The 19674-nt window shown below is 45.5% G+C and overlaps 1 protein-coding gene across 2 annotated transcripts in view; it reads right to left on the bottom strand.

The window, feature by feature from the left end:
* The window catches only part of DOCK1 (dedicator of cytokinesis 1), a 535058-nt gene that overhangs the window by 324717 nt on the left and 190667 nt on the right, over positions 1–19674 (bottom strand). For both annotated transcript variants that reach the window (XM_060098409.1, XM_060098408.1), the window contains exons 26-27: positions 4256–4383; positions 2420–2515 (exon numbers count right to left, since the gene is read on the bottom strand). In XM_060098409.1, coding sequence (XP_059954392.1) covers positions 2420–2515; positions 4256–4383 — 224 coding nt within the window. The remainder of the gene's footprint in view (positions 1–2419; positions 2516–4255; positions 4384–19674) is intronic.

Here is a 19674-nt window from a genome sequence, read left to right on the forward strand (position 1 = left end):
GGCCCCTGATGGTGCCCCGGACCCCGCCACCTATGCAGTAGGAGCAGGGCCACAGCTGGGTAAGACTGAGCCTGGGTCCTCACTTCATGCCCCCTTGGTAAAGGTGCAAAAGGGCTCTTCCCAGGCACCCCTAAGGGTTCCTTAGGACACATGGCTTCCTCCAAGCCCTTCAGGAAAGGGGCAACTGATCCGTGGTCTGGCCCGTCTTCCTCAAGGACATCCTGACATTTGGTCCACGAAAACGACTGAACGTGGCAAAGGGCAAAAGGTGCTTATTTCCCTGGGCGGCTGCCGCACTAACTACGATGCCAAACCAGGAAGAATTCTGAGCCCTCCTCTGGGCCTCCTGGACCACCACTGAGATCAGCACCATGCATCTCAGTCTCACAGAAGACACCAAGGAAAGCCAGCTCGGGCGCCAAACCCGGGCTCCCCACAAGCGCCGCCACGCTAGCTGTGGGTCTGGGACCGTTTCCCGTCTCTCTGCGAGGCACTTCTGCAGGGGCCTCTGCACACTGAACGGGAGGGTTAAGTGAGCACCCTCCATTCATGACACAGTGCCCAGCACGTCCACAAGTGTTCGCTGAGGAACGGCTATTCCTTTCGCCGCTATTATCACTATGTCTGAGATATGAGAAATTTCCCGAAGGCATCCGGGACCACATGGTCTGAGAGAAGTCACCACGCTCCATTCTAGATCCTCTGATTGAGCTGCGAGCACATCTTACAATCTTGCCCCAGGCTAAGGTCCCATCCAAACTGTTACGGGCTTGCTCCCTGCCCTCCTCTCCCAGCTCAACTGCTGGCCAGTGTGGGCTTATAACCCAAGTGAACACACCCCTAACCAGAGACAGAAACACCTCATCAGTTCACTGGCCTCCGCATCGGCCACATGTCCTCCATCTGCCCATCGTGAGTGCCCAGCACATTCACTGTGACTCCGTGACGGCTAGAACGTCACCTCAGCCCCCCTGCTCCAGCCTGTTCCAACAGGGGTCTTAGCAGAATGACACCAAACTTGGTTCAACTTGAAGCCACATTCATTCTTTCTACTTAAAGCCCTCTTGAGTTTCACAACAAGAGAGTGTTCCAGGGGCACCCAGGGCACAACCCCAAGGAGACAGGATCACCAGACCCTGGGGGTGCCCCTGGAGTCACCCCAATTCTTCCTCCACAGGGCTCAGTCTCCACCCACGTATACAAAAGCACTTCCAGATCACAGAAAAGAACCGTTATGATGAAGAGCGTGAAGAGGCAAATGAGGTTTACAGAATAATGGAAAAGTCCACCGCAAGTAACGCCAACTTACAAGGAAATACTTTATTCCCTAGTTTATACACGTTATAATCCAAACCTAAAAGAGATACACCTTAAAAAGGAAAATCTGCACATAACATGTGCTAAAACTGAGACACAAACTAGACAATTTTACTGGATGGAAACATACAAAGGCAGCAATTATTCTCCTGTGATTCACCCAAAACCACAGACCGCATCCTTTACTGTGATGCAGCCACAGAAACCAACACAAGCCCAGTGCTCCGGTCTTGCTTTGCTGCCTGATGGAGACAGACGGGTCACTGTACTTGATCCATTCCCAGGCTATGCAGACAGAACTAAAATCACCCAAGGAAGACCAATGTGCCTAGTCTGATTGCCAGCGAAGACTCCAACTGGATTTTCTGTTCTGTGATTAGGAAAGCTATTTTTTTGAAATGCAATCCACCAAACTTAGTTATACGGTAACATGTACTAGAAATGAAAGAAATTAAATGGGACCTACAAATGCATCTTTTGCCTACGAAACCATATTTAAGAATAATGATGGTGAGGAGGAGAGTGGCAAACTCTGGAAAAAAATCACCATAATATGAAAATGCTCCGGTCTTGCTTTAGCAATAAGCTTGCTAAATTATTGTTAAAACTCTGAGAAAAAGAACAGATACCATTCCTTGTCTCGACAATCTGAACAGGACAGACATCTACAATACTTCAGAGTAGGCATAAAATAGCAAAGTCGGAGTGCCTCAATACCTTTTTAGGGCCCTTCATAAAATTTTATTAATGGCATCTTAAATGTAAATACGTAGAAAGAAACTGCCAGAAGAATGAGGACTTAGAAGAACATCTGCATCCTTTGCTAGAAGTAAGCAATGAGGAAACTAGAACCAAATGTTGGTTTGTTTCTCTTCAACTTTGACACTTACTTAGAGAATCGTGGAAACGAGTACCTTTAACCTACTAGACTATAAATAAATGCATCCCAACTGCTTGCTGTATCGTTGTACAACATGGTTAGTTTCAAAAGGCAGGTGGAAAAGAACCACATGGATTTTCCGGCTTGAGAGCGAATGACTTTCCCGGGAAAGACGCTCTCAGCCACAATGAAACCCACAAGCGTGTGTCACCAAGCACTTACGATGAGTTCGGAATCCCGCCCCATGGAAATGACGGTTCGGTTCACTGTCCGGAGAAGCTTCTCCATGATAATCTGGACGTGCCTCTGAGTTGGTCCCTGCAGGAGGACACACCAGTGTAAATATATCACCACCTAAGACAGTGATTAACATGCCCGTCCCGCGGCTGTCACTGCATCCATTTATCCTGTAAAGAGTAAATCAATTACAACGCTTAACGAGATGAAAGATGGCCCTTGTCAGAGGCAAAAGCCTTCACAAAGAAAACTCAAGGCATTTTATTAATTATAGTCCATTAATGATGTGTTATATAATCATAGTAATTTAATTGAAGCGAACCTTAGAAATAAAAGCAACTCTGTTTAAACAATATCATGTTTATGATCCCTGATTAGCTCACCAACGAGTTTTCTAAAGACACTTGGCCATTTGTACATGGAAGGCTGACAGATAACAACCATAGATGGCTCTGCATGTCAGATCCCAATAATATGGGAACAATCACATGGAATCGAATGCTTAAATATCATTTTAGCACACTACTTAAAATTCAGAGTGCCAGAGAACCTTCTATCAGTAAGAATCTGCTCCTTTATTTTGTGTGTGATGGGACTGCCGATTCTTCTTCATGAACTTTGGACGTGTTTAAACGGGCTTTCTAGATGCTTCCGCACAGGCCAGGCAGGCACTACCTCCTCTGTGAGGCTTGGCCACACAACCTCTTTACTCCCAACCTTTCATCTGATAAGAAAAGGAAAAGGCCTGGCATGGGACCCCTGGAGGCTGGCCTTTGGGTTAAGGCTTCCAACACCTTTCAAAGGCAAAGCCCATGAAGAGCGGATGCAGCCACCATCCCAATGAATTACTTTACCTTGTCTCTTTCTTCAAGGGCAACACCCAGGCTCTGAGAGAAGGAGCAGGTGCAGCAAGGAAGTGCGCAGGACAGGCGCGTGCACACACGTGTGTGTGTGTGTGTGTGTGTGTGTGTGTGGACTGGGGAGGTGGCAGGAGGTCACGTGGGGGAGAGCTAAGAGCAAGTCCTGCCGACTTAAAATCCTGGCCCATCTGGCCACTGCTAGAGGCAGAGACGGACATGGCCCTGTACACCTGTCCAGACACACCTGGAGAACCAATGACTTTACATGTGTGTGCACACATGTGCCCAAATGAATGTGGTGGGTACAATGGGGTCGGGGAAACATAGGGTCAGATGTTTCCATATGTGCTTGCGCCAGCTTTTGTTTAAGACAGAAGGTCAGTGGAATACGCATACAATTGAGAAATGCAAAAGGAAATACCATTAAAAAAAAAAAACAGCCAAGAAAGCACAGAAAAAACTGCCTATGGGGGGAGGAACCCAGGAAAAGGGGCAGAGAACTGCTCTTCTCAAAACTCTCGGACGCACTTAAAACAACCAACAACAACTATGTGCATGTATAAAAAAATAATATTAAATATTATCTATTTATTAAATATAAAATAATAACTGAAAGAAAGTAGGCAATTAGCCTCCTGTTGTTTACTTCCAATTTTTAACATCAAAGTCTTTGACCTTAAATATCAAATCTAAGTCTTGGGAGTCACTTAGCTGAGAAGTCACAGGAAACAAACCTAAAACAGTATCTTCAGTGCTGAAAAGCACACGTGGTAATATAATCATCAGGCTTTACACATAAATAAAAAATAATTTGAGGATGCAACTCGAGAGAGAGCAAACGAAAGGGTAACCCTTAAAAGTCAGGCCATACCTTTTTAACTGAACCAAACGTGACTGGGTCCTGGGAGGCCGGGCCCCTGGGGGTCGCAGGGTCCGCAGAGGCGGCCCCGCTGTTACTCACCACGTCCTTCCTGTACAGAACCTCCAGGATGTTGCTGAGCAGCTGGCAGCAGGCCTCCAGGTCTTCCTGTCTCTCCAGATGGTACTTGAGCTGATCCGTCATCATGGGAAGCAGGATCTCTCTGCAGTCTGCAGGGGACACCGGGTTGCCAGTCAGCAGGAGACCCACCAAGATGCAACTCTGTTTGCTAGAAGCTTGTTTTCCTAGCTTGTGACACTGTATGTTACATGTACATACTCTGCAATGTGAAACTGACATCTGGAGGGGGTCAGACTACTTGACTGGGAGGAAATCACTTGTTTTCTTATAAAATAATTCACTCACGTGTGCACGCGTATGTGCGTGTCACCATGTAAATATACAACGATAATTCAGAAACAAACATAAATACATATTCACATATATCCAGTAGTATGTACATAGATACAAATGCAAACAAGCATGCTGGGGTTTTAACTAATTTTCTGTGCTGAACTGTAAATTTACTGATTTGCAACTTTAGAAGAAACACTTGTTACAACAAAAATGATCTGAATTGCAGCTCTTCTTATTATTTCCTAGGAAGACCAGAGCATGGTTCCTTCCTGCTCCCATATACCTCCCAAAGTTTCCTGAGCTTGGCCGGTTCATAGCTTACTAAACTCCCCGCTTAATGTTTACCCACTCAGGGACAACTTTCTGCTGGGCTCATATCTGCAGAGGGACAGTCTGCAGGGGGCTGAGAGCTCAGGCTCTGGAGTGAGGTTGTCTGGGTTTAAATTCTGTTGGCTTCCTTGCAAGGTTATCTCGGGCAGAGCTAATTACCTCTCTGAGCCTCGGTTTCCTCATCTCTAACATGGGCACAGTGGCACTAGCTACTCACAGGTTTGAGGTACAATGTACTCCTGCAAGGTAAGGCATGAAGGCCTGGTCCTGGTACAGGTGAGATGCTCAGGACAGGGTACTTGCTCTTATGATGTGATACAGATACTGGTGAAGAGCCCCAGCCCCTCTCTGGTCTCCCAGACCCCTGGGCTAATGAGGGAGGGGGCGGCGGGGAGCAGGTATTGACCTTGGAGGTGAAAGTTAGGGAGGTAATACATTCACCTGCTGGGAAGCGGAATCAGAATTTCCCACAAAGGGTGGGCCATCCAGGAAAAGGAACCCTATTCACAAAGTCAAGTAGACAGGGGCAGATGACATATTCACAGAGCCCCATGCACAGTTCAGGAGGGTGGGGAGAGGAGAAGCAGAATAAAACACCAGACGGGCAGTTGGAGTTGATCCTGAACATGATGGATGAGACAGAAAGAGGTGGAGAACTGGAAGATGCTGACAGGGAAGGGATATGATCAGATCAAAAGGCCAGAGACAGCCGCCGTGATGGCGCCAGGTAGGGCAGTGGAGATGGGAGGCTCATTACTGGATGGTTAGCTACGGCAACAGTCCAGGCAAGAAACAGTAAAGGACTGACCTCCTGCTACAGTGGCAAGTTTGAAAGAAGAGGCCTTGAACAGAAGCAAACTGGAGGCAGAGGCTGAACACAGTGGCAGGTGATGAAGTGGAGAGGAGGGTGGGGGCTCAAGGAGAGTCAAACACAGCTCCCAGCATCTTCGTGACCAGTTCATCCAAGGCACCATGTGATGCCATCCATGGAGAGGCAACTGGGGACAGAAGGGTGTTTAAGGGCAGAGAAAAGGACCGGTTCTGGACAAGTTGAATTAGAGTTGCTGCTGGACATCCAAGTGGCCTCATCTAGCAGGCACATGGAGAGAGGGTTCCAGACCTTAGAGATTTCCAGCCTTTCAGACTGAAGAAGCAACAGCCCTAGGCCGTAATAAAGGCCGAGTACGTGGATAAGACCATCAAAGAGGAATGTGTAGAATGAGAAGGGAGACCTGTGAACAGCAGTCAGGATGTTGGTATTAGAACAGAAGACGCAAGGCGCAAGGAAAGACGTGGGCTGACGCAGAGGTGAATGACATCACCCAATCCAAGGGAGGGCAGGTGGCCAGATATGGTGGCAAGAACGGGGAGAAAAGCACAGCCCTGGGATGTGACAATGAAAACCACACGGAGGGGAATTCCCTGGCGGTCCAGTGGTTAAGACTCCACGCTGCCAATGCAAGGGCGCGGATTCAATTAGTTCTCTGGTCAGGGAACTAACTATTCCACATGCCGCGCGGTGCGGCCCAAAGATCGAAAAAAATAAAATAAAAGAAGAAATAAATAAAAGCAGATGGAGTCCTTCTCAAGGCAGCTCCCTGGAGTGGGATGAGAAGACAAAAATAGGGGCACAGACACGGCTCTGGAAAGCACGGCTGTGAAATAAAGGCACACTGGGGTCTAAGGATCAAAGATCACTTGGGTTTTCATTAGTTTTTTAGATAGGACGATAGAAAGAACGTTCAGAAAAATCAAAGAAAAATAATGAACCAGACACAAATAAGATTCGAGATGAAATGCAATTACTAATTGTCTCTTCCTGTTGGGAAATCCTGTTTTAACACCAGCACCATCCATCCCCCAATGTGAACTGTCTGCTGACCACACCAGTTCTGTATGGTGAAACCAGCCCAGTCACTGTAGGTCCCTTTAAAATGCAGTGCACGAGAGAAAAGACAGCAGAGCTCGGGAACATTAAATATCCTGTGCTTGTTTCTAGAATTTTACATTTTAGGACTTCCAGTGTTAATGATACCTAAAAGCAAGTTTTGCATTAATGTTTCCTGAGTTTTCTGAATATAAGGAAAAAATAAGCATGCAACATTGGAATGGTTCCTGAAAGTATGCAGAGACTTGCTTAGAAGACTTTCCCGAGAAGTACACGGTAAAGAAGGCATGGGGACGGAGGCGCGAGGCAGCTCAGGGGGAGGTGCAGAAACCACACACGCCCTTCCGCTCTTCTGCCTTCCAGGGGACCGCATGTAGGAAGCTCACGCTAAGGCTTTTTCAAGCTCCATTTTGATTTAATCCCTAGAAAAGGAACTGATAGCAACTCCATTTTTCCAGATTGAGTTTTGTCCAATGAATATATGAGTATATGCATTTACTTGTTGACGTCACCATTACAGTAACCAATACATAGGCAGGGGTAACGCAGAGATGTCGAAGTGCTGCATACTGCATATCTTCCGGGCAGAGGCCAGCCGGGCTTGGATGACTATGACGTCAGGGGTCGCCGAAGGTGAGGGAGTGCGAGCACAGCACAAGGAGGTGGCGGTGCCCCACGGGGACCAGGCAGTCTCTCCACACTGGTGCTCCTGGATGTCAGGGGCCATCACACAATTCCCTTATCTTCCCACCCAACCCTTCCTGTGACGCCAAGGGTGAACACAGGACCCCATGGAGAGCATCTCTCTGAATGCCACAGCCCCTTGAACTTGTGATGGAAGTGCTCCCAAGCCGAGACGGGCTGCCAGCGTGGAGGGGAAAGGGGAGCCCAGGCATCAGAGAGCCACCCAAGGACAAAGCCAGTCCAAGGGACGTGCCACAGGAAAATGACCACATGCAGTGAATCCAGCCTGAAAATGCAGTTGCCCAAAATGCTGACCCACTGCATACGTGAACTCCACAGGCATCCCAAATCCAATGTCTTTCCTACACAGTCCTGACGTTCACAAGTTACATCCACCCCGGTAGCTCTGTTGACCTTCCACACCACAGCACAACATCCACAGTAGGGGCTGCACTCCCGGCTCCCAGCACCCAAGGGGCAGGAGAGGTCCCTTGGCAAAGCTGTCTGAGTGCAGCCCCGCCTGCGTTCAGCCTCAAGGTCCCAGGCAGAACATCTCCAGGATGAGTCCTCTTCCCCTCCCACCTGAAACACATCACCCAGTGTGACCTCAACAGGGGGTGGGCCCTCGGCCACCCCTGTCCGCGTGGTCATCCCCATCACTGCCACCACCGTTCTGGGGATAAGTCTAGTTTCCAAGACATGTCAGTGGGAGAAGTAAGAGCCACGAAGAGCTGAGCAGGTCAAAACAGACCCTGACCACATAACCAAGGAAAACATGACAACGGAGGCTTAGCAGAGCCATGTCTGAAACAAGCCTGGGAGGGACCCCACAGCGGTAGAAGGCCGAGTGGGCTTGCTGGGCCAGCGCGGGAGCAGGCGTGTGTCCATGAACAGCCCTAGAAGGTCAGGGAACACAGCTCTGGACTCGGAGATGGCAGAAATGGCTCTTTAGGCTCTGGCAACCCAGATGCTCTGGCCGAAGTCCATCTCACACGGCGTCATTTATCTGTCACGCCGGACAGGCAGGTGTGGACTTCACCGTTCTCAGAAGTAATCGAGTGTGTTGGTGTCATCGGTCAGAATTACTCCAGGGTGAGGGAAGTGATGGCCGCCCTGTCCATCTTCCCCAGGGAGAGATGCTATCAGCCATCCTTGGCTACCTGGTGGGAACGCCCACCACCCTCCACCCAGCCCAGGGGTCTGTGATTGCTCTGTGCATTTGTTATCCAGCCTCTTCTGAGGCTTTGGACACCAAACTTTTGGACACTTCGCTACCATTTTTTCATGTTTAGAGACATTTCATTCTCCTACCCCTGGGAACATAAAAAACCCATTTGTTATAATCCTTCAGATGAAACCATAGTATTTACACGTGGGATGCTTTCAACATCCATAGGACAACTGTAGCTCTAACTCCATAACCCACCCCATCTCTGGCTGGTCAAGATAAAGGCGGGTCATGGGGATAAGCCTACTTCATCGAGAGGATGAAACAAGACAACACGAGCAGGACTTTGTGAGGCTCCAACATTCCTGTGTGGAGGACCACCCCTCCGGCCCCAGGACAGGGCCCCAGCCCTTGACCACATGCCCGTCACAGGACCAGATCACCAGGCAGGAGCAGCCTCTTGCCTGGGCTTTTCTTACGGGCACAATGACCACCCCAGGCATCTCAGGCAGGCCTCCAAAGACAGAGGGTCACAGGGCAGCAGAACCTTCAGAAACATGTCCCAGGTCCCCACAGGAAGAATGGCAACGCCCCAGAGTCCTGCAGCGGCCGCAGGGACCAAAGCTGGAAGCAGCCCAAGCTGACACACCCACCTTCTCGGTGAGTCGTGATCAGCAGGCCCCAGCTCAGCCCCCTGACGGACCTGGGGACAGTCCGGCCTCAGGTGCCAGCTCTGGGACTGCTGGAAATTACGACTAGCTCTGTGACCTGTTTCTACTTCCTGGGACGCAGTCTCCCTGAGAGCAGAGGTCTTGTTCTCATCCACAGGAGTAGCCCTCACACATACACTAAGACCTGACAGTGGAAGTGCGTGTGTCCATGCGTGCACACATGTGTGTGCAGTGACTTCAAGCACATGTGCAAGCGTGTGTGTGCACGTATGCATGTGCTCATGTGGAGAAGTGCGCTCTTCCCAGCAGGACAGCTGCTGCATAGGACTTTTGTCCATAGGACTGTTTGTCCTTTTTCATGCGTAAACCTAGCACTGTGCTCCTATCAGTCAAGGAAGGACCTGCAGCCGAGGGCCACCCCGTCCCATCCTAGGAACACACCAGAGGGACAAAGGCATCATAGCAAGATCGCTCCTGCCTTTCTGGTGACTCAGTTTCACTGGATAGTGTCCAAGCCGATCCGGACAGCAGTGTTCAGGCGCACGGGCACACGTGTGTGTGAGTGTCTGTGTGCTCGCACCTGCACATGAGCGGTGTCTGGGGTCACTGTGATTACAGGTGCAGGGTTATCACAGGAGAGTCTGAGGTGAGAAGCAGGTCCACCTCCTGGTGCCGGCCCAGCCACCCAGCAACCCCCAAGCAAAGGAAAACAAACCTCACTGTACAAAGGACGTCCTCTACTCTGCATTTCAGCTCCTTCCAGGTTTTTTTTCAAGAAGTGGTGGGACACAAGTTTGGAAAAACACTAAAGATCCTGAAGTTTTACTGTTAAGTCAAGACAAAAAATTAAGAGCACAGAGGAAGCCACTACACCCACACACACTCACACACACTCTCACACCACACACACTCACACACCACACACACACTCACACACACTCACACCACACACACTCCTGTGGATGAGAACAAGACCTCTGCTCTCAGGGAGACTGCGTCCCAGGAAGTAGAAACAGGTCACAGAGCTAGTCGTAATTTCCACACACTCACAACACACACACACACACACTCACGCCTGCAATGAGCTGTTTTAAAGCAACCAAGGAAGAGGAATCTCCTGTCATATGCTGAGTTTCCCAACTCAGTATCCTGAACACCCTTCTCATGAACAGAATGCCATTTCTCTAGCATGATTTGGGCCGATTGTCCCATTTGGTTCCAAACAGATGGTCCAGGAAGCTGACAATCCCTCCACTTGAGAAAAAAAGAAAAAAGAAAAAAAAAAGAAAGAAAAACAATCAACCAAACAAACTCTTATATTTTAAAAAGAAAACACATTTCAAATAAACTACCCATAGATAACCACATGGAAAACAGCTGCAACAAATACCTGCCTGGAAGTCCAGGAACCTGGGTCAGTCTATTCGATTTTGTTTGTTGGCTTTTTAACTGGAGTCGAGCTGATTTACAGTGATGTGTTAGTTTCAGGTGTACAGCACAGTGATTCAGTTATACATTTATCTAACCTTTTTCAGATTGCTTTCCATTATAGGTTATTACAAGATACTGCTTATCACAAGGTCCTTGTTGCTTACCTATTTTATATATAGTAGTGTGCTTTTGTTAATCCCAAGACTCACAGACATAGAAAACAAACTTATGGTTGCCAAAGGGGAGGGAGAGGGGAGGGACAAATTAGGAGTTTGGGACTAACAGTCTATTTGATTTTGGAAAAGCCTTTTGGCCTCACGAAAGTTCAGTTTACCCATGCACACAGGAAATAATAAAATCCACCTTGCTCACTCTTTGCCTTGAATCTTACACAAGTTACTTAAATTCTCTAATCCTTAATTGTCCTTCTTTGCAAAATAGGCCTGATATTGTTAACCCCCCGGGTTTACTGTGAGAATTAGATGATATAATGTGTGTATCTGGCAAGGAGTAAGCATTCAATAAATAGTAGCTGTCAATAACAGTAACAGAAATAATATTATTATGCAAAGTCAGCCTTTTCAACAAAGTACACACAGAAAACTAATGCCTTAGAGTTTGCTATCCAGTAGGGTAGCCAGTGAACCCCTGAAATGTAGCTAGTAGCTGAGGAGTAGAATTTTCCATTTCAGTTAATTTTATGCAATATTTTTACTTAAATGGAAAAAAAAGACATCTGATTCAGTTATTGTTAACAACTGGAACAACGGGAAGAACGTGGGTATGTAAGTCTACTACCAATGGTAAATTATATTAAATGTTAAGAATCCAGATCAAGCATCTGTGATGAAAATTTAGCATCCAAATTGAGATGTGCTATAAATGTAAAAACCACACTGGATTTTAGAGACTTCGGATGAAAAAAGAATGTAAAACATGCCATTTGTCACATTTAGATCAAAGTCATGTTGACATGATATTTCAGATAAAATATATTATTAAAATTAATTTCACCAACTGTTTTGTACTTTTTTTTTTTTTTACTGTGGACTGTATAAAATTATAAATTATATACGTAGCTGGCATTCTAACTCGGTTGGACAGCGCAGTCTGGGAGTATGTTAGGAAGCAGATGTTAGACCTCTTGTGCGATTTCTCATTTTAATAAACCAGTGTCCAGCTTTGGAAGGAGAATCAAGGCCACAGCTTCCTCCTGTCATATCCTCTTCACACGTACAGGACTGCAGGCCTCATCAGCACCTGGTAGTCTGAGTCAAGGCATAGGTCTGACCCCACAAGGAAGCGAAAACCAGCCAGCACAGTTGTCCTGGTTTTCGCTGCCGTGCACAGAAGGGAACGCTGACAGCCCAGCCCAGACAGCCAGGAAGGAGCAGGCAGCCCATGGGCTCAGACACCATGCAAATCAGCCATGGGGATCAGAGGTCCTGCAACACACCAGCCAGCCTTCCACACCCCCTTTCCCAGTGTGATCCACTATGATTACAGACAGCAATGACTTCACATCTGTTCATCCTCAGCTGTGCAGGCTGAAGCCATGATGATTAATGCTCTGGTAATGGGCACAGAGTAAAAAATATTAATCTTTATAAAAGGTATTCAACAGGCATCATCAGCTTATAAATGTCCAAGCAGAATATCCGTCTATAACTCCATTACAGCTCTACATCAAAGCAAGGTGCAAATACAAGAATGAATCTGTCCATTTAAAACTTTCATTTTATGAACACTAAATAATGTGCTTCTTAATTTTGTTTGGTCACATTAAACAAATGATCCATAAAGTGCATTTAATAACCTTGAGCCTGTTACATAGAACTAAGATCCAGATGAACACTTTTAATGAGAACTAAACAGTAAGAGCCATATAAATGGGGGATGCTTGCTATTCATCTTATACAGTCATCTTATTTTTCAACAGTCTAAGAACATTGTACCCACATGATTCGATTTGTTCAAATAATTCTCTCCTTCCATACAAATCTTTAAACACCAGAAATAAAGAAAACAGAGCCAGCAATGGAAGGGGTCACAGGAGCAATCTACTCATGTCCAAATTTTACAGATGTGGGAACCAGGAGCCAGAATGTAGGGACCAGGCAGCAGCTGAGCCAGAATTAGATGCCTGATCCTGAAGCCAGAGCTCGTTATGACCCATGCATGTGCACGTGTGTGTCAACATGTATGATTCAGGTATCTTTACATGTCTAATGCAGATTTAATTTTTCCAAGAATTACTTTAATTCACTTTTTTTTTTTTTTTTTGCTGTACGCGGGCCTCTCACTGCTGTGGCCTCTCCCGTTGCGGAGCACAGGCTCCGGACACACAGGCCCCGCGGCCATGGCTCGCGGGCCCAGCCGCTCCGCGGCATGTGGGATCCTCCGGGATCGGGGCACGAACCCGTGTCCCCTGCATCGGCAGGCGGACTCTCAACCACTGCGCCACCAGGGAGGCCCTACTTTAATTCACTTTAAGTAAGCTCTGATTATTAGCAGTACCAGCAGGATAAATTCACATCAAGTAACCCTGAGTATGTCCATTTTCCTTTCGGAACTTCCGTTTCTTTGTCTGTAAAATGGAGTAAATACAACTGCCCTGCACTGTGTTTCAATTCCTATCTACGGGTAGTACCTCTGTAAGTATTCTGGTAAGAAGATTCTCAGCACCACTTGGCTGAGCGCTGAAATGATCAGAAATAAGATAATCTGCCTGTCATCTCTGAGGTACCCAATGTCACAAAATTTTAATTGAGTGACACAGCAATTAAAAGTATCTTGAAAATTGGAAGTGAACATGGCAAGATACAGATTGCAGAACAATAGGAAAAAGAAGCTGGTCAAAGACACATCTTCCGGATGAAGCCACCAGGCCTCGTAAAAAGTGTGTCACCTTTTGAAAGAAGGGAGTGGGGCAGCAGCTATTTTGTATCCTGTAGTTTAGAGAAGTATAATCATAGCGGTTAACCAGCCACTAGTATCATAATAATAAATACTGTGTCAGAAGAAAGAAATGGAAGAAGAACCAATGGAGAAAAATCTAAAGTGAGTCCCATTTAAAAGCAGATGAAAATATTAGAAAGACTCAAACAAAATGCCAGGGAAGATAGTGTGGAAAGTACTGGTCAGACCAGGAATCTATCCTCTGGATGGAAATGCATTTAAGGAGGTAGCTTGGTACATTTGAGAGGAATTCGATAGGTCTGCCTATCCTTGGGCAGAATCTTACCACGTGGAGGATGAGAAAACAAAGAGACAAATACAGAGCTGGGGAGCCGTGTGCACGCTTTTACCCAAGAGCGTGAAGCTCACCAAGAACACAGGTTTTGGCCAGTGTGGCCCAGCACACACTCCTCTACTGCTTGCCCCCATATTGAGCTCTACAGTGAAAAAAACAACGTCAAAACCAAATGGTCTGTCCACTCCATCTCGAGGGAAGGACTGTGCCCTCAGGGAGGGGTTTACGCAACAGAAAAAAGTAGGGTCTAGAAGGAGAACATAGGAGACCGCAGGCTGACCTGGGGCTCCTCCAACTGTCCCAGGCAAGTTTCTGTAGGCAACACGGTGCACGTACAGAGCTAAGCTTGGGGCCAGGAAGGAACCGTGAACTGGGGAGACTCAGAGACCTGCCGTCCCAGTGCCAATGTGAGCATGATTGGATGGGACAACCAAGGCAGCCTCTTCTAAGACTGCTCTTATGTCCCAAATATCAAGCAACAGGGACAGGAGTCCACTCAGAGGTGGGTGCAGAACAGAGAGCCAACAGACTATGATAAAGGTTAGACCAATACACCCTGAGGAATGTAGCACTGCCAATTTGATCACAAAGAAAGAGAAGAGAAAAGGCTATGAAAACTCCAAAAGCACATGAACACAACACTACATGGTTTATTTATGTTTAATCTATTTATGTGTATATTTATTCACATACTTGTAATTTATCTTGTTCCATATGGCACTTGAAGTGAATTCAGTTTTCAGAATGCATAATTCTTATGGTGGATGTGAAATAGCTTATGAAAAGAGTAGGGGATGGATTTGTAATAAGACAACTCCCTAATCAGCACCACGGTGATGGACAGCTCCCTGCCTGGGATTTTGCTTGCAGACTAGGACTTGCTACTTAACTCCTGGGTCATTATCTGTAAATTAAGAAAATTACTCTGGCTCTGAAGCCATTCTCAGAGGAATCAAACTTGCTAACCAACAGTCCTGAGCACATGGTAGGTACTCAACAAATTACAATGGAATTGGAATGGATATAATTAAGAAACTGAAATTGAGTTCACCCTCCTAGATTCATTAAGCCATTTCTAAAAAGGCTGTACTGTTTTAACAAATGATCTTTTCAAAAACACATATAATGAAAGCTATAGAGTGATATATAGAATGAGGGATGAAAAAAGGTACAGTACTTTACAGATAAAGATTAAAATTTTCTCAGGGTATGAAAAAAAATAAAAGAGGAGAAAATTGTACTCATATTCCACCATTACTTAAAGAATTAGTCTTTGGGGTTCACAGCTGGTAACGTTCATTAGACGTCTTCAGCACAACTATCTAATTAAAGTATTCCAGAATGCTATACCAGTGGTACATTAAGTAATTATGGCATATCATGGTCCCACCCCAATTTTTCTTTCTGTGAAAAACATCCATCAGGTTAACAAAAACTACTACAGAATAGTTCTGGGTTTAAGAACCCTTTCAATAAGAGAAATATCTCTCCATTCTCCACAGAGGAGAAGCTCAGGAGATTTTATTTTGATTTATTCATGGATCCAAAGCATTAAGAAGGTATATTTTACTATAGGTCTGTATTAAACACACAGCTTTTCTTTCTACGATTTAAAGCACAACAAATTGATTAACAGGGTAATTTTTTTAGAGATGTAAAATCTTGGATTAAATCACAGTGAAAACGGTCTAGAAATCTGACTTTGCTAATTCCTACTAGCTAGCGCCAATAGGCATCTAGGCCTTTGCCCTCAGATTTTAAAGAGCTGCTGTAACTAATGTTTCCACCATTAAAAAGGAGAATTTTACTCTGCTTGACAACTGGAAGAATCATTCACCTTGAAAGTAAGAATGAGGAAAATTATTTGAGCTCTCCAGGCCTACATTTTTAAGGAGCTCTGTATTGTTCAAAAATGGAACACAAATGGTTCTCATGAACCTAGGGGCAGGACAGGAATAAAGACACAGATGTAGAGAATGGACTTGAGGACACAGGGAGGGGGAAGGGGAAGCTGGGACAAAGTGAGAGAGTGGCATGGACATATATACACTACCAAATGTAAAGTAGATAGCTAGTGGGAAGTAGCTGCATAGCACAGGGAGATCAGCTCCGTGCTTTGGGACCACCTAGAGGGATGGGATAAGGAGGGTGGGAGGGAGACGCAAGAGGGAGGGGATATGGGGAGATACATATGCAAATAGCTGATTCACTTTGTTATACACAGAACCTAACCCAACATTGTAGAGCAGTTATATTCCAGTAAAGATGTTAAAGGAAAAAAGAAAAAAAAATGGAACACAAATGAAGTTTTATGAGGTTGATGAACACTGTCTAAAAGGAGACTATTTGTTATATTGAAGGAAAGAGATACAGGAATGGCCTGAGAATGAAGGAATGGCACATTTTCCATTCCTACTCACTGCTAGATTCCAAACATCAGAGAAAAAATAAAAAACAAACAAAGTGGCCCCAATGAACAGTAAGCTTAAACCAAAGTAATCCACCAAGAGTATTAAACTAAACTACTATCAAGACTATAAAGGGATTGTCTTACCACTAAATCTTCACATCTTTATTCTCCAAATCTTACACTATTCTGCAAAAACAAACTTATGACACAAGGTAAGTAGACAGTAAGCTCTAAAGGAAATCTGTCAACTGCTATGGTCACTTTGAATATGAGAATATGGAAAGACTAGATCTTGAAAGGCAAGGAAATTCAGCGTTAACTGGAATGAGCTTTCCCAAGTTCTCAGGTTAAGGACTGCAGCAGACAGCAGCCCATGTGGGTAAGAGCACAACTCCCTTCTCAACTGAAAGGCTTCTTGCAAGGATGTCCAATGCTCTTGACTAATTTAAAAGTTAATGGTATCTAAGGTTGATTTCTTTTATTCCAATTCCTATAACATTCACGTAAAATATTTGTGTGGGCATCAATCCCAAACCTTGGTGTCCTAGTGTCTATTTTAATTTAATTATATTGAAACTTTTCATTTCTATAATAGGATTTAAGCTTTCATTTTCACAGCTTTTGCTAGATATGTGGGCAACAATATAATCACATGGGAACAAAGCTACAAACGTACAAATTATGAAGCTCTGACCTTTCCGTCTCTTCATAACTTGCTTTGAAAATCTGCTCACTCCATGCCGCAGATTACATGCAAGAGTCATCTTTTTGTGAAGCACGTCATCTATTTAAGCAGCTTTCAAATAGTCAAGTCACATCTCCAAACAGTGCTTGGAGCCATTACTGCCCATTCATTGGCTGTCCGCACACAGCATGGTAATGAGTAGAAGTCCTTCACCTCAGCTGGAGAGCAGGAGCCAGAACAGCCAAGGTGGGCTCCCGGCACCAACGTGGGGATCCACCCCTCTGCACACCCTCCGTTTTCTGAAACAATGCCATTTACTCTGACTACAGACTTAAATTTGAAAAGACACCCTCATGAAATGCTGTGAAGACTGGGATTTGCCTCCAAATATCTGGGGCAGGGGGAGGGATGGACTGGGAGTGTGGGATTAGCAGATGCAAACTATGACATATAGGATGGATAACCAACAAGGTCCCACTGTGTAGGACAAGGAACTACACTCAAAATCCTGTGATAAACCATAATAGAAAAGAATATGAAAAAGAATGTAGGGGCTTCCCTGGTGGCGCAGTGGTTGAGAATCTGCCTGCTAATGCAGGGGACACGGGTTCGAGCCCTGGTCTGGGAAGATCCCACATGCCGCGGATCAACTAGGCCCGTGAGCTACAACTATTGAGCCTGCACGTCTGGAGCCTGTGCTCCGCAACAAGAGAGGCCGAGATAGTGAGAGGCCCGCGCACCGCGATGAAGAGTGGCCCCCGCTTGCCGCAACTAGAGAAAGCCCTCCCACAGAAACGAAGACCCAACACAGCCAAAATAAATAAATTAATTAATAAACTCCTACCCCCAACATCTTCTTTAAAAAAAAAAGAATGTATATATATATACATATATATATGTTTAAGTGAATCACTTTGCTGTACAGCAGAAACTAACACAACCGTGTAAATCAACTATACTTCAATAAAATAAATTAAAAAAAAATATCTAGGGCAGGGGGAGGGATGGACTGGGAGTGTGGGATTAGCAGATGCAAACTATGACATACAGGATGGATAACCAACAAGGTCCCAATGTGTAGGACAGGGAACTATATTCAATATCCTGTGATAAACCATAATGGAAAAGAATATGAAAAAGAATATATATACACACACACACACACACACATATATGTATGTATAAGTGAGTCACTTTGCTGTACAGCATAAACTAACACAACCGTGTAAATCAACTATACTTCAATAAAATAAATTTAAAGAAAAATATCTGGGGGAGGAGCACCGAGATAAAAACCAGACCACGACTTGACAGGTTTTGAAGCCCAGCGAGGGATACACAGGCGTTCATTACACTCTTCTCCTCATCTTCCTATATGTTTCAAATTTTCCGTAATGTTAACAAAGAGCTGTCTCGAGTCCAGAGGTAGAGCTGAGCTGTCCCCTCTGCCACTTCATCTTTCCACAAAACAGGGGAATAATAAAATCAGAGGCAAGAAGAAGACAATCTTAAAAAGAAAAAAAGCCCCATGACATTGTAAAGCAACTATACCCCAATAAAAATTAAACACACACACACACACATTAATATATATATTAATATATCTATATCTAGGTAGATAGATAGATAAATTAAAAATAGATATATAGATAGATAGGTCAGGGCTTACCACGGCCCCTGGCACACAGTAAGAGCTCGACACTATTTCACTGTCATAATTATCATCGGCATCCAGACCTCAGCACAGTGGATGGGACACCAGAGACCCCAAAGCAGTTGCCTGGGAGGCCAGAGATGGTTTCCTGGGTAGATGCAATCACATAAAAAAAAAGAGAAGACGACGATCTTAATTTTATACAACCGCTCCCGATGACCCTCCGTATCTCTACTCTCTCACTTTTCTCTTTCTGCTACTCCTCCTCAAAGACACCTCCTTCCTGCTCCATGATCAATCCATCCAGAGCCCAGATGGGGAGACGCAGCCAGCTTCCCCGAGTGAACACAAGACCTCTCCTCCCTCAGATCCAGTGAACCACATATGCATGTCATGCTTCCTTCTCTGCACTGCTCCCTGGGGAGAGAAGTGCTGGATTTGAACATGCGATAAATATGCACTGTGAACCAGGCACTGTTCTAGGCACCAGAGATAGAGGAACAACACGATGAACAAGAAGCCGCGCTCCAAGACATCTCATTTTAAGGAAGGACCAGAGAAAATAAGCAAACCAAGAGGTAAAACCAGGCAATGACTGCACGCTGTGGGGAATCGCAGAGGGAGCCCAGGGGCAGTGCGTCTGGGGACATTTTACTTATGCAGGGTGATCAGAGCACCTCTCAGAGAAAGCTCGCTATGTACTCCCTTCCAGTATTTGGTCCAGGTCTGTTTTCTTTTGCCCCATATTTGACATGATAGCCCCGCACCCCCCCATGAGGGCAGGGTCTCACCGGCCATTCTTCTAATGAATCCTCAACAAAAATGAAAAGACATGGCTAACTTTTCTTGAATGTTCATGAAACACTGAGTGTAAATCTCAGTACCACACATGCATTAAGCTTCAAGATACATAACGGAGGCAAGAAGCAA

This window comes from Mesoplodon densirostris, chromosome 1, assembly GCF_025265405.1.
Source record: "Mesoplodon densirostris isolate mMesDen1 chromosome 1, mMesDen1 primary haplotype, whole genome shotgun sequence".
In the NCBI taxonomy this organism is placed as follows: domain Eukaryota; kingdom Metazoa; phylum Chordata; class Mammalia; order Artiodactyla; family Ziphiidae; genus Mesoplodon; species Mesoplodon densirostris.